General features: G+C 45.5%; 1 protein-coding gene across 2 annotated transcripts in view; it reads left to right on the forward strand.

The window, feature by feature from the left end:
• VPS50 (VPS50 subunit of EARP/GARPII complex) overlaps positions 1-15,383 on the forward strand; it is a 259,035-nt gene that overhangs the window by 178,589 nt on the left and 65,063 nt on the right. For both annotated transcript variants that reach the window (XM_088443849.1, XM_088443850.1), the window contains one exon: positions 13,512-13,610. In XM_088443849.1, the coding sequence (XP_088299975.1) occupies positions 13,512-13,610 (99 nt within the window). The remainder of the gene's footprint in view (positions 1-13,511; positions 13,611-15,383) is intronic.

Genomic DNA, 15,383 nt, shown 5'->3' on the forward strand with positions numbered 1-15,383 from the left:
CCATACAGGTAACCATGGCATTGCATCATTGTAAATATATGCGGTGGGAGGAACGGCAGATTTTGTTTTTAGTGACAGATGCTGTTGATAATAGGGAATTAAAAAAAATAATAGTGCTTTGGTATAATGGGCCTTGGGAGCCCCTCTCCATGATGCTGGCAAAAACCAGTGACCACTCCATGGGTCCCAATCTTCATTACCTCAGTTCCCACAGCCCAGAGGGTTTGGCAATTGCCCAAGCACTTGTCAGAGGGTGTCTGATTGTCTCTGCTAGGGGTGTGCATTGTTAATTTTTGTAGTTTCCCATCCTCAAAAAACACCTTTTTGATTTTCGCCAGATCATGGTGAGTAGGGCCATATTCAATTCCAGGCTAAAAGTCCCGTACTTTTCGCATGCAGCACTTTTCGCCCACATCGCTGGTTTTCAATGTGAAAACTATTGTTCGCGTCCCCGCTTTTCCCTGGATTCAATTAGAAATCGTCGAAAACAGAACCCGGCGAAACTCTTAACATGCGAAAAAGTGCTGTCATATTTGGTGAAATCAGCCTGACACCCACCAAAAGATGCACTGACATTGGTGGATCACTCAAGATACCCCCGAATGGGCATGCTGAAGGTATTTGGGGTACTTAAATGCTCAATAGCTGCTATTTAGCGTCTTTGCATAAGTGGTGAAGAATAGCATTCAGCACGTATTTTAGGCTCAAAATAACTAGTCCCAGCAAATTTGGGGTACATGAAAATGGGTGCTAGCATATTTTTAAGTTGCTAAAGTGTAGTTTAAAAACCCTTAAAAATCCACCTGCCGCAAGCATCTGTAAACTTAAAAACAACTGAAGTATACTTGGGGACCCCCCTGGAGTCTATTTCGCTAGTTTTTACGTTTGTCCCCCAACTTTGGACTTTTTCGCCCCCAAAGCGAAAGTACTTTTTGGGGTGATCTAAAGATTTTTTAAACTTTATTTGACGCAGTTTACCTTTGGGGGACTGTCCCAAAGGTGCAGGGGGGTTCCCGCAGCTCTGCACCCCAAAACCCCAATTCTGCACTTTTTTTCGACACCTATTCATAGGCAAATCTTTTTCGCAGGTCCCATTGCATTGAGTTTCCGCACCGGCGAAAAGTCTTTGGAATTTAATACGGAGGAAACTTTTCGCATGGTGAAATTACGTCTCTCGCGATACTTTTCGTAAGTGGGAGATGTATCAAATGGGTTGGGTATGAAATACCGGTGGCCGGTTCAAATCACGTTGCCGCAAGCCCGTAGGCTGAAGATTCCGACAGGGGAGGTAAGTAACCTAACCCTCTCTTAGGGGGTGCCTAACCCTAACTCCCGCCCGGTGGTGCCTAACCTTCCCCCCCTCCCTGCACCCTAAACCTAACCCTCCTGGGGGCTGCCTAACCCTAACCTCCCTCCTGGTGGTGCCTAACACTAACCCCCCCTCCCCACAGCCTAACCCTCCCCGGGGGGTGCCTAAACCTAACACTCCCCCCTCGCGGCTAACACCTAAGATTGGCTTTCCTTCCTTCGGGAAGCCGTCTGTCGGGATTCCGGTGTCGGGATTTCGACGCCTATCTTTAGTCCCGAGTCGGGAATTCGACGCCGGGATTTATACAGATGGCTTCCCGGCCGTCGGTATTTTCACTACATCAAGTATCAAACCTTCTATAGAGAACAAGTGGAGAAGTTGTCCATGGTAGCCAATCAGCTACGAAGTAGCATTTATCAAGTACATTCTATAAAATAGCTAGAAGCTAATTGGTTGCTATAGTAGACTTCTCCACTTGCCCACTCATCCACTCTTAAGGGGTATATTTACTAAATTGCAGATTTTTAGAAGTGGAGTTGTTGCACATAGCAACCATGAAATGTAAAAGAAAAGAGAGTGGTTGCATATATTAGGCGCACAAGACGCACATTAAATAAAACTTCTAATTGAATATATTTAAAATTGTTGTCCCATTTCCACTGGGTAGGGTAAAGTCAACAGTGCAATATTAAGGTTAAAATCGAAGAAAAAACAAAGATATATACATATAAATTGTGCTCGAAGAATAAAGAGAGTGTATAAAACAAGTGCCTGTCTACTGTATCCTATTCATAATTTGGTTTATCAATATGTAGCTGTTTGCCGGGTACAATTTTCCTTCTTTATTACAAGCCTGTTTACACAGTGAAACATGCATGTTGGTGGTGGGTATGTGCCTGCACTAAACTGGTCTATATAAATAATTAATAGGGTCAATGTATGCTGTTAAATGAGATCAATATGAATGAATCAGATGCTCCAGTTTTGCTGCTATAAATGATCCTGTGTAAAACAGAGACCTATTACTAATAATGACAGCTGTAGATGAAATTGTCTCATAATTGAAAGAGACCCAGTCACTTTGAAATTACATAGAGTGTGTGAAACTGATACCTCTTTTCCACCAAAAACCCGGGTTCGACCCGGGTTTTTAGACATGGTTTCCAACCCAGGTCAGACAGCACCATCGATCTGGGTTATTCTCAGGTCAGCCCCATTCACACTGAACCTGGGTCTGCCCTGCTAAAGATGTAAAGCCATAATGATGGGAGGTGACTGCTCCACAACCACCAAGCAGCTCATTTTAGGCATGACCTACAGTAGGTTGGATAACCCGGGTCACATCGTTTACACTGCACCATTACCCGACTCCATCCTGGGTCTGACCCTGGTAGCTACCTGGGTTGGATTGCCAGGTCACTTGACCCGGGATATTTTTCAGGGACCCTTTTACACTGAGCTGCGACCCGGGTAGACCCAGCAATAACCCAGGTTTTTTGCTCTGGTGTAAAAGGGGTATTATATGTAGTCATATAAACTACAATAGAGAAAGTGAGGGACGGAAAGTGCGCTCGCCCTGTGGGTGCAGTGGTTTTTGGGGAGTCTAGGATTGTATGTGTGGTTGCTGGTGTGATTGTGACCCATATGAATGAGAGAGGCAGACACAATAGTGGAGGGTAAATGTTTTATTGGGGAAGTCACAATGCTTCTCCTGTGTGGTCCCGGGCACAAGACGGATATGGTGGTGGGAGTGAGAGAGAGAGACTGGGGAGATGGGTCGACCCTTTCGGGTGGCTCCTTGTCGAGCGGTTCAATTGACCGGCACGTTGCCCCTGCTGGGCCTATGGTTGCTAGTCTTAGGAAGTCTCGGACGGTGGGGGGGGGGGGGGGGAGAGAGAGAGCAAGGGGTGCCCGGCAGGTGTGGTGGGTGGGTGTATACACCTGTCGGCGTCCCGCGTGTGTATTAGAGTCTCGGAGTCTGTTTTCTACCGGTAGGTTCGGCCTTATGTTGGTGAGGCCGTGGGGATGTAACTTGCTACAGGTGAGTGGAGCTGCTGCGGTAGTGGAGATGGGTTACTGCTGATCAGGGAGATCTCCGAGTGGTGCTGGTTGCTTGTAGATGCAGCTGTGTATGTCTGCTGCTGGGGCTTCTGTTGCTGTTGCCGGGTGACTATAAACCACGACCACTAGACACACACAACAGCATCCCATTCATCACACAATACAACACCCACGCAAACCGCATAAAACACATTTTCAACAAACACTGACACCTGCTACTACAAGACGAATAACTCGCGGACATCCTCCCCACCAGACCCAAAGTCATCTACAAAAAGGCTCCCAACATACACAATAAACTGGTACGTAATCACATCCCACCCCCGCAACAAACACAGAGCACCATCAACAACACCAACCTCACAGCAGGTTTCTTCCACTGCGGAACCTGCACGAACTGCACCACCCTAAAGTATCGCAGCACCACTCCCACCATTCATTCACCTCATCACAAACAGGAGAGACATATAAAATAAAGGAACACATCACATGCAACACTCCCAACGTCATCTATCTGATACAATGCGCCTGCAACCTATAGTACATAGGAAGAACCACAAGACCATTCACAACCAGGATCGCGGAACACCTCAGAAACATCACCAAAAAAAACAAGACAACCACAGCATTCCCATACACTTCCAAGAACACCACCGGAGCAACACCCTAGGCATCCGTTTCACAGGCATCAAACACGTCACGAGACACTAGAGGGGCGGCGACCACATCAAAATCCTCAACAAAGAGGAACTCCAGTGGATCTTCACACTCAGAACACTGACACCCAAAGGACTCAACATCGACAATGAAAAATAAAATCAGTAAAAGTAAAATCAGTCATCACCAAATAAGCCCACTTAATGCTACACACATGCAGACAAACACCACATACCCCTGCCTCTTTACAAACCCAGCATCCCAGCATAGACGGAGCTTCACACCACTCACCCCCACCACACCTATAGGCTTCCCCACCCGTCACCAGCTCCCCCCCTCAAACAAAACCCTCCCATTCCCACCACACACCACCCCGCACGAGTTAGACCCATCCCACACCAGGACGCCACCCAGCTACGGACCACCCCCCAACACACCATTACCACACCAGCTCCCCCAAATACCCCCCCCATACTCCGCGTCCCACCTCCTATATCCAGCCCGCAAGCACAGCACGGACCACTCAGCGATTCTTCCCATCCTCTGCATCCACCCAACCCCCCCCCCCCCCCCGGCCCCTCCAGGGCCCTGTAGTCCGCCGCCTCCCCTGGACCCTCCGAACACACCATCAACACACCAGTCCCCATACCCCACCAGATGCCCCCCCCCACACTTTGCATCCTGCCTCCCATATCCAGCCCACATGCTTAGCACGAAACACCCAGCGGTCCTTCCCAGCCTATGCACCATACTAACCACCTCCCCCCTGCCCCATCTAGGTCCCGCAGTCCACACCGCAACAACCCCCTCCCTCACCACATGCGAGTGATACACACCCTTATCAGCTCCCCACACCACTACCCCCTGTCTAACACACACCCTAAAACCACCGCAGCACACACCAACCAGTTTCCACATACATTCAATGACAGCAATACTCACCACAACACCCATCCTTCCCCCACGCACGTGATCACTACATCACCACCGACTCCTCCTCTCCACGCCCGCACACTTTACCGCGAGGCGCGACCCACATCCCTGCCCTCCATTAACCCCCCCCCCCTGTTCACGTCTGCACCAACATCCCCGCACGGTTGTTGTGCCAACCGCCACCCAATCAGACAGGGGCCACGACGTCGCCCGCAATCCCCGCCTCCTTCTCCCAATCACACAGCATCCCCCAAAACACTTCCTATTTGCCATTGGCCGCCCGCACCACGTGACTGCCGCATGATCAGCGCAGTCACATGACACGGCTCCGGCCCCCCTGCACGCATAGCACTACCAACACAGGATCATCTTTAACCTGTGTAGCTGCAGGCCCTTCCCGGACTCCCCACGATGACACAATCAATCCACGGGACTCACATCACATGTGAACGGACACATCCTCACCTCCTCTAGCCCCATGACACAGCCACCTCTGCAACCAATCCCTACACACACCCACCACCCACTTCCTCGTCCACCATTGGCCACCCACATCACATGATCACCACCACGACACCCAAGACAAAGCTACCTTTGCAACCAATCCCCACACACCCCCCCCCCACCTCCCCATCCACCATTGGCCGCCCACATCACATGATCACCACCACACCCGGAAGTACACTATTTTAACCCATGCATGCAACACCACTTTCCTTACCTCCTTGAAGAAGGCAGAACCCCTTTGGAGACCCACTCACCCCCACACTCCTAATCCACGGCTTGCTCCCACCGACGCTCCTCATCCCAACCTGGACCACCGGTGGCCGCAGCCGTCCCATCTTCACTGCGCTGCTGGTGCAAGCGCCTATACTCCATCCTTAATCTCCAATGTAACACCTCAGGAGTGCTACTCACTTAGCCCATCCCCTTGCACAGGGGAGACCAACATCGCACCTTCGGCTTCCACAGGGGCACCCGCACCCCGCGTCAGTGACCCGGCAACAGCAACAGAAGCCCCAGCAGCAGACATATGCAGCTGCATCTACAAGCAACCAGCACCACTCGGAGATCTCCCTGATCAGCAGTAACCCATCTCCACTACCGCAGCAAGTTACACCCCCACGGCCTCACCAACATGAGAGATTAATATTTGTGTATCCTAGTTTTTGATACACAGAGTATGACATGGCTTTTTAGATGACTTGTACATATTATATTAAATTGTTTTGACTACATATTTAAGTGGAGACATAAATGGATAAATGGGAACTTTTCTTTCTGACCCAGACATAGTTCATTCTATCTGAGCACAAATTAATGAATCCTTACCCACTGAAATAAACGAAGATACAATTGTGTCAATTACAACCAATTGGGTGTGTGTGTGTATGTATATAATATACAATCGTGCATAGGTGGCACTCGCGACGACTTAATAAAACTTCTTGGAATTGCTATATATATATATATATATATGTGACACCCATCTTCGTTATCCAGTATTTCGGGTAGGTTCCCTCAAATGTAACAGGTTCTTTCTTCCTTGGCAGAGGTGTGAAGGTAACCTGACCCCAGAATCACACAGGTTACTAAAGGAAAATTCTGTTTTATTTGACTGGATCGCTTCCCAAGTAATAAACCCTGTTTGCTTTAAATACAGCTAATCCAGCATCAATGTAATAGGTTTGTTAAACATTAAAACACAAATTTCAGATGATACCAAACTATGCACACAAAATGACAGTAAATATAATTCAATATCACAAAGTTAAGCAGTAAATACTTCTATATGTATTCTCATTATTACTATCACCATAAGCTTCCCCTAATGGCTCACACTACACGGCCCTAAATAGGGCTATAGGACATTGCAATTTACATGAAGCAACGAGTATCATTTACCTTCCCACACATTCTAATTACCCTATATGAGTCTCTCTATGCGCATGGCCATGCTACCATGGTGCACTTATTCATTACTATGGCGTTGATTGAATAGTAGCATCCAGTAAGCTCATTACAGTAGGTAGTAATTCAGTGTTAGGTGACTGTATTTGTCAGGTGAGGGTATCCCTGGTGTTACTGGTTAGAGCTGTATGTGCTGCCTGTATGAGTGCATAGCCTGTCAGCCATTACTGTCTGTCCTCAGTGCTGTCAGGTGAGGGTATCCCTGGTGTTACTGGTTAGAGCTGTATGTGCTGCCTGTATGAGTGCATAGCCTGTCAGCCATTACTGTCTGTCCTCAGTGCTGTCAGGTGAGGGTATCCCTGGTGTTACTGGTTAGAGCTGTATGTGCTGCCTGTATGAGTGCATAGCCTGTCAGCCATTACTGTCTGTCCTCAGTGCTGTCAGGTGAGGGTATCCCTGGTGTTACTGGTTAGAGCTGTATGTGCTGCCTGTATGAGTGCATAGCCTGTCAGCCATTACTGTCTGTCCTCAGTGCTGTCAGGTGAGGGTATCCCTGGTGTTACTGGTTAGAGCTGTATGTGCTGCCTGTATGAGTGCATAGCCTGTCAGCCATTACTGTCTGTCCTCAGTGCTGTCAGGTGAGGGTATCCCTGGTGTTACTGGTTAGAGCTGTATGTGCTGCCTGTATGAGTGCATAGCCTGTCAGCCATTACTGTCTGTCCTCAGTGCTGTCACAGAAGTACTTATTTTATTAAGATTAAACAACTTCTCTCAGATGATGTCTGTGGTGATTGCCAGGGCTGCATATGTATCCTCTGTCACAAGTGGCAGCCTGAATCTCTGTTACTCTCTGTGAGGGGTGCAGGGCAGTATTATCATCACAGACCTGATCCTCCTAAATCTGTCAGGTCCTGCGCCCACTCCTGGGAATCTCCATCCTCTGTCAGTTCAGGGCTCTCTGGCTGTCACCTCTCAGGGCTTTGCTTAAGCCTTAGGTAGTTCCCTCCATGTCCTCTCTCTCTCATGGCAGTCTTGAGGCTCCTCCCCCACAGCTGCTTCAGGTGTCTGTATATGTGTGGGGGGATGGGTTAGGCTGGTATGCAACTTCCCTGTTCCTTCAATAAAGCAGTTTATATTAAAACATAAATATAAATGATGAAGTGATGTCCTGTTTTGGGGTATCATATATATATATATATATATATATATATATACATATATATACATACATACATACATACCCATCTCCTGATATACTGTCTAAACCACCCCCTGTATGTGCAGTGGAGGGACTTCCTAATCCTATACCACAGTGTAATGATGTGTGAAAAGTAAGGCAATACCACTGTTCATACTGTACATTATTTGTGTCACTATACTTTGGATTTGTAAATTTGGGAGATTGCATTGTACAAATGACCTATTAAATGGATTTTTGCAACTGAATCTGAATATGCATTACATTTGGGGGATCATATTGTATGAATTATTCATAATTTTTTTCAACAGCTAAGGCCAATGTAAAACTGAATATCTCAACAGATGTGGTGGTATAATTAAAAAGGATGTATGAAAAAAATATACTCAAACAATAGGGGAGAAATAGCCTATTGATAGGTCTTATCTCCATTACTTACCATCAATAAAGATTCTCCACGTATATCCACAGCTTGACTCTAGATCAGGTGAACAGATTATAATAGCAACCAATCAGATTCTAGCTATTATCTTCTAGAAGGTGCTAGATAAATGATAAGTAGATTCTGATTGGTTGTTATTGGCAACAACTTCACTTCTAAAAACCCGCACTTTAGTAAATATACCCCTAACTGTCATAGTGGCAATGGGCACAAGCTGTCAAGTACATAATCTGTGGTGTCGGGATGCAGTCACCATCCTGGCGCAGACAATGCCGGCGGACAGAATCCTTGCGCCGGAATCCCGACAGCAGTCAGAATCACGACTGCTGCTATCCCGACGGTGAGTATTAAGGTTAGGGTTAGAGTTAGGCACCAGGGGGAGGGTACGGGTTAGGCTGCGGGAGGGGAGTGTTAGGGTCAGGCTGCAGGGGGTGGAGGGTAAGGGTTAGGCTGCGGGAGGGGAGTGTTAGGGTCCGGCTGCAGGGGGTGGAGGGTAAGGGTTAGGCTGCGGGAGGGGTGTTAGGGTCAGGCTGTGGGAGGGGAGTGTTAGGGTTAGGGTCAGGCTGCTGGAGGGGGCAGTTAGAGGTAGGCAGTGGGGGAGGGTAAGGGTTAGACTGTGGGAGGGGAGTGTTAGGGTCAGGCTGCAGGGGGAGACTGTTAGGCTGCAGGGGGGGGCAGTTTAGGGTTAGGCTGCAGTGGGGGAGGGTAAGGGTCAGGCTGCAGGAAGGATGGTTTAGGGGAAGGGTTAGAATACTTGTCTGCATGCGTCGGGATTACATTGCAGGGATTCTGACCACAGGCATTACCAGTCCCGGGTCTGAGTGGAGATAACTGCTGTTCAGTTTTAAAATGCTTCCAATTTGTTTATTTAAAATGGGACACAACCATAGTAACTTCATTCCCAACCCACAGTACACATACTATGGGGTATATTTACTTAAGTGTGGGTTTTAGAAGTGGAGATGTTGCCCATAGCAACCAATCAGATTCTGCTTAACATTTATCTAATACCTTCTAGAAGATAATAGATATAATCTGATTGGTTGCTGTGGGAAACATCTCCACTTCTAAAAACCCGCACTTTAGTAAATATATCCCTATATGTGCTTTTCATCCATTTGACATATAATGGGAATTTAATTAGTTGCAGTACTTACCACATACCTTTTAGCTCCCGGGTTAAGAGCCCAGAACTATTCAGTTACTACCCAACAGGTGCACTTAACGCAGATTTCTGTGCTCACCTTAGGAGGGGGCAAATAAAAATCCATGTTACGTGCATCCTCGTGGCTTGCTGCGTGCGGTAATTGCGTAGCTCCAGCCACTTAATGCAGAAACTATACCTTACCGCACAATATAATTGAATAGCTCCAGCCACTTAATGCAGAAACTATACCTTACCGCACAATATAATTGAATAGCTCCAGCCACTTAATGCAGAAACTATACCTTACCGCACAATATAATTGAATAGCTCCGGGCACTTAATGCAGAAACTACCTTACTGCGCAATATAATGGAATAGCTCTGGGCACTTAATGCAGAAACTATACCTTACTGCGCAATATAATGGAATAGCTCCGGGCACTTAATGCAGAAACTGTACCTTACTGCGCAATATAATGGAATAGCTCCGGGCACTTAATGCAGAAACTATACCTTACCGCACAATATAATTGAATAGCTCCGGGCACTTAATGCAGAAACTATACCTTACCGCGCAATATAATTGAATAGCTCCGGGAACTTAATGCAGAAACTATACCTTACCGCGCAATATAATTGAATAGCTCTGGGCACTTAATGCAGAAACTGTACCTTACTGCGCAATATAATGGAATAGCTCTAGGCACTTAATGCAGAAACTGTACCTTACCGCGCAATATAATTGAATAGCTCTGGGCACTTAATGTAGAAACTATACCTTACCGCGCAATATAATGGAATAGCTTCGGGCACTTAATGCAGAAACTGTACCTTACTGCGCAATATAATTGAATAGCTTCGGGCACTTAATGCAGAAACTGTACCTTACTGCGCAATATAATTGAATAGCTCCGGGCACTTAACCTAGAGCTAAGAGCTTGGGCTAAATCCCTAGGCTAATTAAATTCCCCCCTCATAGTACAATTCTCCCCCCTTATAATACAATACTCTCAACAACAGGTAATTTCAGTGTTCCGCTTTTGGGAATACATTTGATGCCATGTGATGTGGAACCTTAGAGCAGCGCATTGAAGCGACCTGGCATTTGAAGGTAATTTGATGCTGGCCCCATCTGAATACTGTGCCCAAGCTGTAATGGACTCTGGGTCTGATTCAGAGACGGACAGTATTGCAGAGCGGCACAGAGCACTCTGCAATACCCTCCAACACAATGTAAATACTGCAGGAGGTTTCTGTATGAAATAGACACCACCTTGCTGCATTTGTGATCCGAGTGCAGCGTCCGTAAACGCTGCCACCGATCACCATCACAACCATGGTCCAGATGGTTGCTCCATTGCTGTGTTGCTCAGCTTGGCCAGTGCCTGATCACTTGCGAGGTCAGGAAGTCTGCATCCACTGAAGCAGGCCCTGGCCTCGTCCCTCCCTGGAAAACAGGGGGCAACATGCCCCTGCTCCACCCCCCAAACGGCATGCAACGGCTATGGGGGCCGCGTGAGCAAGATCGCAGTACCTGCTCTGCACATGCGCAAAAGGGGGCCTCCGTAGACCCCCAAACATCGGAGATGTAAGGCAACCATCAGGTTACATCTCTGAATCAAACCCTCTATCAGCTCATGGAGACTTATGTGAGTAGAATAGCGCATCCAATTTATTTAGTAACCAGGCTGCGTAGCCCCCGGTTAAATGTTGGTCTGATCAAATAAGTATTTAAAGTTCCACATACTGATTCACCCTTCAGTAAATCTCACCACACAGCTGTATTACATTTCCACTGAATTTTTATGTTTAAGAATATATTTTTTTTCCAATACTGCTATATTACCCGAGGATTACTTAAAATATCTACTTTTAAATCTTGATAGAGCTGAAATGTAGAAGTGCCCTCGTTTCACTCTAACCTACTGTACTGTAGAATAAAGATAATCATATTTTTCAGTGCAAGAAATTGAAAACCCACATCCTAAAGCGACGGCAGCGGAACAGTTTGCTGCGTCACTCACAGACCTCGCTACTTATATTCTAGATTACTTGTATCTTCTCTCCTTTACTGCACATTTTCTGTCTGTAATGTCAGTTCTGAAAATCGGCCAGTCGGTACTGTAACGGCTCTGAGGGTCTTACTTATGGAGCGCACTGCGAATTGCCGCCTTTATTGCACCGTTGTAAGTGGGTGGCCCCACCAGAAATACATACAGTACCTACCATCTCCCCTCAGGAGGTGCCTCCAACATGCTAGATAAAAACGCCTACACGAATGTCAAGGCAAATGATCAGCCCTTGTAAAGAGAACCAATTAAAGCCACGTTTTCTTTTTATGGTTCAATGTACACAACCTTTGCTTATGGCACAAAATTATTAAAAATATTGTATAAAATATTGTAGAAAATTACCTTCAGACTTTGTGTATAAGGTGTATATGAAACCTAAATGAAGTTCATGTATGTACACAAACTTTGTTTATTCAAATCATTGAAAATATTGTATAAAATGTCCTGCAGGCTGTGTGTACAAGGTGTATTTGCAACATAAATGCATTCTGTTTTTAGATTTGGGTCCCATTCCCAAGATATTTAATTATGGTATACTAATATTCCAAAATACGGAAAATATCCCATTATCCAAAATACCCCCATGGTCCCAAGCATTTTGGATAAGGGAGACTCAACCTGTATTCACAATTAAGTGTACAGTATACAGGTCGAGTCTCCCATATGCACAATGCATTGGGACCAGGTGTATTTTGGATATCTGATATTCCGTATTTTGAAATATTTGCAAATGTGACCCAAATCTAAACACACAATGCATTTATGTTTTATATACACCTTATACACATAGTTGCCGACATTCAGCTCCCTCCTCCAGGAGGGAGCTGAATACCTGCACACAGCCGGGTGCGTGGCTGGGCACTGACTCCACATGGGGGCCAGGGGTGTGACCGCACCATTGCGTCATTGTGGCCCCTCCCCCTCTTCACAATGCCTAAAAAAAGGCATTGTGAAGCAGGGGGCGGAGCCACGATGACGCGATTTAGCGAGAATCGCGTCATCAGGGCCCCCCAGCTGTGGGGGATTCTAGCTGTAGTTGGGGGGGAGGGGCAGGCGGCAGCTGGGAGGCTTTCTGCCTTTCCGGGGCTCGGGAACAGCACCTGATATTCGGGAGGCTCCCGACCAAATTGGGAGGCTAGGCAAGCCTGCTTATACTCACAGCCTGCAGGTCATTTTATACAATATTTTCAATCATTTTGTGGTTCAGGCAAAGTTTGTGTACATTGAACCGTCAAAAAGAAAAGGTGTCACTATCTCAGTCATGCTAAAAAAAATCTGTATTTCAGAATATTTGGATATAGGAGATTCAACCTGTAGTTTTGAAATATGTGAATGGGATTCGCTATTAATAGAGTTCTGAAAGGCAGAAAGTAATAGGCGGCAGTTGTTGCCGATGTTTTGTAAGTTTAACGCAGACAGAAGTGATTGCGTTTTCTGTTAGTAACTGTGAGGAGCGCTGCTAGAACATTTATGGTGCAGGGAATGTCTCTGGGCACAAAATGGAAGGAGAATTTAATGTATTGTGGTACATTTGTATTGTGGTACATTTGTAGTGTGGTACATTTTAGGCCTGGTGTTCACAATTATGGAAATACCAATTTCCTGATAAACGTCTGCCGAGTTTTCTGGATAAAAGATCACATTGTACTGTACCTTTATGGAGTTTTATTTTCCTCTGGATATTGATGACATCGTGTATGTCCTGCAGTATGTCTAACCGTGTATTATAATGGCGATTCGTATCAGTGGTTTATATTCTGTTTGCTTTCTTCATAAATATAGGAACAGCTGGATGTCGCGCTCTCTAAGATCTGCAAGAATTTTGATGTTGCCCATTATACAAAGGTCCAGCAAGCGTACAGACTGCTGGGGAAAACACAGGTAAGGGGAAGATGCAAGGTTTGTTCGGGACAATGAGTGAAATCATAGCCCCCTATGTCTGAATGGTGCATATGATAAACATGCTACATAAACCCCCTGTGTGTAATTGTTGCATTGTCTTATTGTGCTGTTTATTACATTCGTTCAGCTAAGATCCTAGTGTCTGTGAATCTGCTTTACAGCCAGGTCTTTAGTTTCTTTCTGTTGTTCATTTTTAATTACCGAACGCTGCCTGCTGCTTTTGTGTAGTTTATCAGTAGAGCTTCTCAGTGATAAAGCCGGTTCCCCAGTGTTTGATGTCCCTACAATGTGTAAGCAAGTAGACGGTATAAGAATCATTGAAGGACTATTAAACCTAAAACACAAACATGAAAATAACAAGCCGGCTCTCAGTTATAGGCAACGGGAAGGTCTCCGTTAGTGCTATACATACAGCTGATATGTGTTGGTATACAAGGTGTCCAGTATTTGTGCGCACTGTCAGGTCACCTGCAATGTATCATTAATAGTCAGTGTAATCTAGAGAGAACACTGGCCTGCATGCCAGCTGCTACCAGAGCCTGGTATCGCCAAACCGTGTGAATGGGGGAGATATGGAACAGGCTAAAAAAATGTGTGTACTGTATCAGAATGATTGTAGTTCAGGATTAATTATTTCGCTTTTATTTTACTTAAACTAGAACAATTTTTATTTCATTACCCTGCCATGAGCAAGGGCAGTCTGTCTTACAGAACCTACATTTACTGTGAAAACATTGTTGCCAGTGTTAGCCGCATACAACAAATCTATGGAACATGTTCTGGTCATGTGGTCATGAATGCGTAAAAAAAAATAATATATATATAAAAATACAGTATGTTTACATTTTATGTATGTACAGTATATGTACCACCCATCAGCCATAACTTTAAAACCATGGATGGGTTTAGTAAATAACATGGATTATCTCATTACAATGGCACCAGTCAAGGGGTGAGATACAGTCAGGTGCATAAATATTGGGACATTGACAGAGTTTTCATATTTTGGCCTCTATTCACCACCACAATGGCTTTGAAATTAAACAAACAAGATGTGCTTTAACTGCAGACTTTCAGATTTAATTTGAGGGTAATTACATCCAAATCAGGTGAACGGTGTAGGAATTACAACGGTTTCTATATGTGCCTCCCACTTTTTAAGAGGCCAAAAGTAATGGGACTATCAACTCAAAAGCTATTTCATGGACAGGTGTGGGCTATTCCCTCGTTATTTCATTATCAATTAAGCAGGTAAAAGGTCTGGAGTTGATTCTAGGTGTGACATTTGCATTTGGAATCAGTTGCTGTCGACTCTCAATATGAGATCCAAAGAGCTGTCACTATCAGTGAAGCAAGCCATCATTAGGCTGAAAAATCAAAACAAACCCATCAGAGAGATAGCAAAAACATTAGGTGTGGCCAAATCAACTGTTTGGAACATTCTTAAAAAGAAAGAACGCAACGGAGAGCTCAGCAACACCTAAAGACCCGGAAGACCACGGAAAACAACTGTAGTGGATGACAGAAGAATTATTTCCCTGGTGAAGAAAACCCCCTTCACAACAGTTGGCCATATCAAGAACACTCTCCAGGAGGTAGGTGTATATGTGTCAAAGTCAACAATCAAGAGAAGACTTCACAAGAGTGAATATAGAGGGTTCACCACAAGATGTAAACCATTGGTGAACCACAAAAACAGGAAGACCAGATTAGGGTTTGCCAAACAACATCTAAAAAAGCCATTACAGTTCT

The sequence above is a fragment of the Taudactylus pleione genome, unplaced genomic scaffold, assembly GCF_031769625.1.
Source record: "Taudactylus pleione unplaced genomic scaffold, aTauple2 ptg000335l, whole genome shotgun sequence".
Taxonomy (NCBI): domain Eukaryota; kingdom Metazoa; phylum Chordata; class Amphibia; order Anura; family Myobatrachidae; genus Taudactylus; species Taudactylus pleione.